This window comes from Macrobrachium nipponense, chromosome 39 (assembly GCF_015104395.2).
Source record: "Macrobrachium nipponense isolate FS-2020 chromosome 39, ASM1510439v2, whole genome shotgun sequence".
NCBI lineage: Eukaryota > Metazoa > Arthropoda > Malacostraca > Decapoda > Palaemonidae > Macrobrachium > Macrobrachium nipponense.
In genome coordinates, this window is record NC_061099.1 from 39,255,236 (window position 1) to 39,263,556 (window position 8,321).

Consider the following 8,321-nt stretch of genomic DNA (forward strand, 5'->3'; position numbering starts at 1 on the left):
TTTTCCTTTCTTGTTGGCAGGTGATTTATTTGTTGAATGTTGTATTCTAGTAGCATATCTAATAGCTTTTTGAATTGCCTCTTATCTTCTGCACTACTATACTCTCTTTTTTATATGTATAAATACAACCACAATCTCCTATTCGTTCTTTCCAGTCTACGAAAGGAAAGTTAAAGTCTCCAGATAGTAGAATAGTCCAGTCCTTGTGATTTTTACATATATCATCCAATTTTTCTATTATTATGTCAAACTCTTTAGTATTAGTGGGTCTATATATAACTATGTTCATTAATTTTTCAGATTCAAATTCTGCCGTTATTAGTTCACATTCTGAGTTACTATATTTCTCATATATTTTTCCTTGTTTTTTTGTCTTTCCCATATATTGCGGTTCCCCCTTGATTCCTATTTTTTCAATCTGATCTATAAGTTTGGAACCCTTTTATTTGATCGTCATTCCCAGTCTCTTGGGAATACCAGGTTTCACTTATATTCATTATATCTATTTTCTTTTCAATTTGGGTTAGTTCTTCTAAGTACTTTATTTTTCTTTTTGAGTTACTCGTAACTAAACCCTGCGCATTCATCACTATGATGGTTTGCATGTTTTCTCCTTCATTTAATATGGGTAATAATAAGGATTTTCCCATGTCTCTTTCCTGTTCTGGTATGTTGTTCTTTTCTTCATTTCCAGAAATTCTGACATTAAAAAATCCAACTTTTCCATAATATTTGATCTTTCTTCATCATAATTATTCATTTTGTGTCTGAATCTGCAATTTTCTCCGTATCTGCAATATCCTCTTGCATCATAAATACAGTTCTTATCTCTTGAGTTGTATCTTGGAGCTGATGCTGAGAGAGAGAGAGAGATTCATAAGCTTTCTGTTGAAATTAAAAGCTTTAATAATAACCGTTTCCTTATTAACAAATTGCAGATCTAAATCAATCTTCTTCAACGGTGCCTACTAAGTTTCAACGTGTCTGTCCAAATTAGCGCTCATTTAGTGGGATGGCTCACCAGAGAACTCATCTAAAGATTGCAGCTGAGGAGGTGAGTTTTCCCTTAAAATAAATAACTAACCCTACTCATGACAGTTACATTATGAATGTCAGTTCTCAGCACATAAGGATAAGCACCCACTACTACGATATGTATTGTGAAAATTTAAGTCGGCAATCTTTGACAGGTATAAAATAAGATTCGTATTGAATTTCATTTCGTAGAATATAAGATTAATTTAGATAGCGAAGCCAAATACTTTTCATTATTCCTGCCCATTGTATTATTTCAGCTGAAATGACTGAATGTAAAAGAGAGTTATTATCTTGCAATCTAAAAATGAACAATGGCGTATTGATTAAAATGCTTGAACCGAAAGCGTTGAATGAGATGAAAACCGTTATTGAATTCAGAGTTCATTTCCTTGCCTTTGGATTTTTCAGGGGTTCCAATCTGAAGGGTGAAAGAATGATTTAAAAATATATTCGAAAACCACATTTTAGAATTTCAATTAATATTTCAAAAAGTTACGTATAACATACTAGAATTTTTTTCGACGCGGTATTTTTCTTGGTCATCAATATAAGCAAAGTTTTAGTATTGATAAACAATCTTCTTATATTACTATCAAACAAGGGCTAAAAGCTATAATAATCCAAATGGGAATTCACTGAAAGTTTGTGAGGCACTTAAGTATTACTTTAGCACAAGAAAAATATCTGTATTATTAGTATACAATCAGCCGTCTTGCTTGTGAATGGTTATATTTGCTGTATGATAATCTCATTTGCTCAGCCCCTTTTAAGTAGGCTACTACTATTGCCATATTTTCATGGTCCTTTTATTGGTCACGTCTGTATACTTGAATAATTAATGCATTCTCCCGGTTTCTTTATCAAATTCAAATTCAAATTCAAGTAGTTTATTGACATAAAAATACATCAAATGAAATGCATAAGCATGCCCTTGCAAGTAAGACAAAAATCAATTTATCATATTAATTACTTCCGGTTTCTTTATCGTCTCTCATTCAAAATGATTATTACCAAGGAAACTATGGCCCATTACTCGTCTAACTACCGGTTACTTTCAAAGACCTTCGTATAGTCACTCATATAAGTTCATGGATGTCTCTGGGCATAAAGCTGAATTCCATCCAACCCCTTTCTGAACAACGGGTCTGTATAGTGACGTAAGACGGTTAGAGTTATGTAGGTGGTTAGACATTGGCCAGTCTAGCACTCCAAGACACCTGTCGTCCAGAAAGGGGTGAAATGGAAATCCCTCTCAGACACCCGGACATCCATGAATTTATATATATGAGTGACTTCTCAGATGATTAACGACTTTGATTTTGTTGCTAAATATTTCACATTCGGTCCATATCTTATTAAATGTTAAAGTTGATGCTTAAGTATGACCCCATTACAGGTAGTTTGATCCACTTTGCATTGGTCTGTTTCAGTGGGTTCCATACACCAACCTCATTTTCAAGGACAACACCAGCCTGAGCATCGGGGGTCCTATGGGACATTTCCTGGAACTTTTTTCGGCTATGATGGGCTTCAGGTGAGTTTTTTTTTTTTTCTTTTTTTTTTAGGTGAGTTTTTTACGCGAGTTTTTTTTAAGTGTTTTTTTTTCTTGTTTTATGTGGATTTTTTCTTTTTACAGGTGAGCTTTTTCTTTTTTTGGGTGAATTTTTTTTCCTTTAGGTGAGTTTTTTCTTTTTTTAGGTGATTTTTCATCATCTTAGTTCTGCCAAGATAAATCCCAATTATTCAATATTAGAGTACTGAGATCGTTCTTAGTTCTGCCAATAAAGGAATGATGTTATACGAAATTATATTTTGGATCATGTCAAGATTAGCAAACCCACTATTTTTCATGACAACATTATACCAATTTGATTTATATATATATATATATATATTATATATATATATATATATATATATATATATATATATATAACATGTACATTTTTCAAGACTATTATATCACTTTGATTCATATATATGTACATATAGTATGCTATATATATATATATATATATATATATATATATAATATATATATATATATATATATATATTTACATACGTATATCTGTATAATATGTACTTATGTATTCATATGAATCAAAGTGGTACAACATTCTCTTGAAAAACAGCGAGTTCGACAATCTTGACATGATCCTATATTTTTATATTTGCCTATCCATCTACTTGATAATTTGTCGCTTGGCCCCTTATTTCATTGCTTATTTATTTATTTATTTATTTACTTATTTATTTTATTAAATGATGTCCCTGTTCTCTCCCCTGCTTCTCTCAAGCTACGAGATCCTGAGGCCGGAAGATGCTTTGTGGAGCGCCCGCCTTCCGAACGGCTCGTTCATTGGCATGGTTGGGATGTTGGAGAGAGCAGTAAGGGATTTTGACGAAGGAAAAATATATTTCTGGAGGAGGACCTGTGTCGCCCGGTGAAAAATCCCTGTAGCTCATTTTTCAAGTTTATTTATACTTGAAAAATGAGCTACAGGGATTTTTCACCGGCAGACACAGGTCGAACCCAGAAAAGATATATTCACTTGTAAATTAGGAAGAAGAGGCATCTCTTTGTTTATAGTAGGTGACATCTGAACGGTTCGTTCATTGGCATGGTTGGGATGCTGGAGAGAGAGAAGTAAGAGATATTCACTCGCTAATTAGGAAGAATAGAATCATCTCTCGTATATAGTAAGTGACAGACAAGAAACCCAAATGGATTCCAAGTGGTGAGGACTGGTGGATCAAAATATTCATCGCTAGTGGGTAGATTGCGTCTTTTATTGAAGTTTAGGAACATTCACGAGTAATGTTTCCTTTTTGATCATTCCAGTATTGGAACAACGATGTTAAAATAACTATTCATTGTATTTTTAATATTGTTATTCAATCTCTCGTGTATAGTAGGTGACAGACAAGAATGGCAAATGGATTCCTAGTTGTGAGGACTAGTGGATCAAAATATTCATCGCTTCGGGATGGATTACGTCTATTATTGAAGTTTAGGATCATTCAGGAGTAGTAATGTTTCCTTTTTTTATCATTCCAGCATTGGAACAACGATGTTATTGAAGTATTATTCATTGTATTTTCAATATTGTTATTCGCGAGTAATGTTTCTTCTTTGATCATTCCAGTATTGGAACAACGATGCTATCAAAATATTATTAATTGTATTTTTGATATCGTTACTCAGAATATATATCTTTTATTAAAAGGAAAATGGGATTCGTGTCGTGGAAAATTTCTCGTCTTTATTTTCATTTCGAAATTGGTTAATGGTCGTAGTTTTATTTTATTTTATTTTATTTTTTTACAGTGGCGGTATAAAATAAAATACTGAAGTTTTCCTGGTACTACTCTAAGAAAACATGCCATGTTCTGTCTGACTCTGATAAGTAGGCAAGATTTAATTTGTAATTGGATTCAGAAAGGTAGTAAATATAATAATGAATAATATGCTGATTATTGAAAAAGAAACCCACAAAATCACTGTGTATCACGTGTTTGCTTATAAGTACTTACATTTTATTATACTCAACACTCACGTACTTTCAGGGCCCAATCTAATAGGGGCCTGAAAGTACTCGAGTGTGGAGTAAAATAAAATGTAATTACTTATAAGCAAACACGTGATACACAGTGATTTTGCGAGTCTATTTTTCAGTCTTCGGAAGAAAACTGAGAGAAGTTTTTGTTTGGTTCAATATGCAGATTGTCGAAAGTCAAAGTCACAATACACAGGGTGTCCATAAAGTCCCAGTACCATTGCAAGCAATAAATACTTGTAATGGTGCTGGGACTGTATGGACACCCTTTATGAATGTTACCAGAAAAAGTGGCAGATCGTAAGGTGCTCTAGAAAGTCTGAAGGCGTTGTCTCCTGCAGGAGGTGGAGTTCGCCCTGGGTCCGTTCTTCGCAACAGACGAGAGGGAGGTCGTCTGCGACTTCACAGTTCCTGTGTATGGCGATTACTACGCCATATTCATGATCAGGCCGAAGCTCTCCAACGACGTCGCCGGATTCGTTAAACCTTTCACTCCTTTGGTAAGTCGGGGAGATGACCTCTGGATACTCTTTACTCTGTATCAGTTCTGTTTTTCATAGTCTCGTAATCTTAAAAAAAAAAAGGGAAAACTCTCAAGGCCGAGATGAAGCGCCATCCTTTCTTACATTAACCAAGGCTATAATAGATTCACATGTCTAGGCCAATCCCTTACGACGCTCCTGATTGGCTGTTGATAAGCCAATCACAGGGCTGGAAACTCTCCACAGTCTCTCGAGAGAGTTCTCATGGGCAGGATGTATGGTCCATCTCCCCTCAGGGATACGTTTTTCAAACGTATCTCTCAGGAGAGGTGGAACATGCATCCTGCCTATGTGAACTCTCGAGGGAGACTGAGGAGAGTTTCCAGCCCTGTGATTGGTTCATCAACAGCCAATCAGAAGCGTCGTAAGGAATTGGCCTAGACATCAAATGCAAGGTTGATGTGAATATACTGTAATTAGAGGTGTTGTACCCATACTGCCAATTTGCATAAAACTTAAAACTCTTACCTAGCAAAAGCTCTGACTGACGAAGGGGTGGGTGACCTCTCATGACCTTACAGGTATGGTCTCTGATCCTCCTCAGCATCTTCGGCGTTGCTGTGGCTATGTCCTTCTTGGTCTGGGCAGAGTCGAGGTGCTTTGAGGAGCGAGAAAACGACATCATTTCCAAAGCCTCCAAGTTTGCAATTCAGTCGCTGTCTCAAAAGGGTAAGATGATGTTTTTTTATAAAGTTTTTTTTTTTTTTTTTTTTTTTAGTTTTCTGAAAAAGGAAACTATTGAGATGGCTTTGTGTGTCCGTACGGACTTTTCGCTTGTTTGATGACGTAGTGACTATAACGGTGCGAAGCGCACGAATCCACATCCGTACATCAATACAATTCGCTCACTCAAAACTCAGATCTTACTATCATACTATAATGGGTGTAATGTCTGTCTGTCTGTCTGTCTGTCATTCAATCACGGCCAAACGGCTGGTCAGATGGGCATGAAACTTGGCAGGGTTATGGTGGGGACCCCTAAGATGGTTTGTAATGGAGTTTCATCCAACCTAACCCCCTCCTTTGTAGGGGGTGGGGGTGAGAAAGGATTCCCTGAAACGGAGCTGTTTCTGGCCGTGAAACGAGGCTGGCTATTCACGTAGACTTAGTTACTTTACGATTTTTCATACAGAATTTCTGTACAACTTTCCGGAGAAAGTCGCGAATATTTCAGCTCGGACACAATAGAAGATGAAAATTATCATCAATATCCGCAAGATTTTTTGAATAACTTAAATCCATCGGGACTGCCAGTGCACAAAATAACGTTGAAGAAGTACTGCCCGGTAATGTTGCTTCGGAATTTCGATCCTGCCAATGGACATAATAAAAAGGAAACTGACAAGTTCCTACTTTCTACTCTTTTTTGGAAGACACAGGATCATAAGAGCATTTATCAGTAGCCATAACGCACTGACATACAAGTGGCGCCTTTGCAGTAACATAATGAAAAGAAAGATACATACTTTATTATTCGTATCACCGTGCAAAGTAATTGACAAAGAAACGAACCAATCAAGATCCCTGTTCCGTTAAATGAAAGTCACCGACAAGAGAGAGAGAGAGAGAGAGAGAGAGAGAGAGAGAGCCATTTAACGACATTAATGCACTACAATTTTATAATTTTATCTTGCTATCGAAAAATGAGAGAGAAAGAGAGAGGAGAAAATTTGTGATTTGAGAGCTAAGTAATCCGATAATCCCATCACCGTCTTCGTTACTTGACTTACATTGAGAGAGAGAGAGAGAGAGAGAGAGAGAGAGAGAGAGAGAGAGAGAATCATTAAAAGAGGTTAAACAATAATGAATACGAACTTCTTTACGTTCATTGATCGTCCCTTCACTTACTTTAAGAGAGAGAGAGAGAGAGAGAGAGAGAGAGAGAGAGAGAGAGAGAGAGAGAGAGAATATCATTAAAAGAGGGGAAACAACAACGAATAAGAATTTCTCTGCGTTCAGTGATCGTCCCTTAAATTACATTACGAGAGAGAGAGAGAGAGAGAGAGAGAGAGAGAGAGAGAGAGAGAGAGAGACTATTCGTGTAATCGCCCTTATTTTAATATTGCTGAACAAATAGTACATATAAATTTTTCACTTCTGCACCCGTATTTTATCACCCATTGTAGATGAGTAAATTTGCTAGTAATATATAATGGGCGTTATGTCTGTCAGTCCGTCTGTCATTCAATCATGGCCAAACGGCTGGTCCGATGGGCATGAAACTTGACAGGGTTATAGTGGGGACCCCCAAGATGGTTTATAATGAGATTTCATTTTCATCCTACCTTACCCTCCTCCGAAGGGGGTGGGGGTGAGAAGGGATTCCCTGAAACGGGGCCGGTTATCCCCGTAGACTTAGTTACTTTACGAATTTATCATACATAATAGTTAAAAGACACTTCTGTGTCACTTATATGGAGCAGCAGATGAATATGCTTTCAGTAAGGATTGGTAAATTGCTAGTATTTATAATTTCTGTTAACTCGTGTGACTTAAATGCTCTTCATAAAGACGAAATATTGTGATGAGATCGTACTAATATAGTGCTTATTCCGTTCGTTATTATTTCCATATCTTTGATATAGGTACAAATTCAGTAAAAATTAATGGTGTACTCTTCATAAGGTGAAAATTATCTCATAGAAAAGAGCTGTGGCACGCTTGTGTGATGACGAGGAAGATATTATAATACCTTAGCTTTGTTGTTATTGTGTCTCCCAGTCTTTACATTATCAAAATAAATTAATCAAATTTTTTATTGGAGTTACTCACTCGCGTGCACACTCAGGAGGCATGATGCTGACGAAACATAATGCAGCCATTTCATTAAGAAATTCATAAAAGTGTTCAATGAAGCTACTCGCTCACGTACACACTCACGAAACATAATGCAGCCATTTCATTAACTAAAGTTTCTGAATTCCAAAAGCATTAACAAATGCAATCTCATTTTGGTCCTGTAAATTAACATACAGAAGACCTTCATTTTGGTCCTGTAAATTAGCATAAAGAAGTCGTTCATTCTAGTCCTGTAAATTAACATACAGAAGACCATCATTCTAGTCCTGTAAATTAGCATACAGAATACCCTCAATGATGACCACCCGAACCGTCCTTCTGCAGGTTCTACCTGGCTGCCGAAATTTGACGGAGGGAAGGTCATCGTCATCACGTGGCTCCT

At 36.3% G+C, this 8,321-nt stretch overlaps 1 protein-coding gene across 1 annotated transcript in view; it reads left to right on the forward strand.

Moving 5' to 3' along the window:
• The first annotated feature begins 1,012 nt into the window (after positions 1-1,012).
• LOC135210418 (glutamate receptor ionotropic, kainate 2-like) overlaps positions 1,013-8,321 on the forward strand; it is a 17,402-nt gene continuing 10,093 nt past the window's right edge. The window contains exons 1-6 of the mRNA XM_064243318.1: positions 1,013-1,054; positions 2,469-2,572; positions 3,339-3,429; positions 4,940-5,098; positions 5,662-5,809; positions 8,264-8,321. The exon at positions 8,264-8,321 is cut by the window's right edge and continues 160 nt beyond it. Coding sequence (XP_064099388.1) covers positions 1,013-1,054; positions 2,469-2,572; positions 3,339-3,429; positions 4,940-5,098; positions 5,662-5,809; positions 8,264-8,321 — 602 coding nt within the window. The remainder of the gene's footprint in view (positions 1,055-2,468; positions 2,573-3,338; positions 3,430-4,939; positions 5,099-5,661; positions 5,810-8,263) is intronic.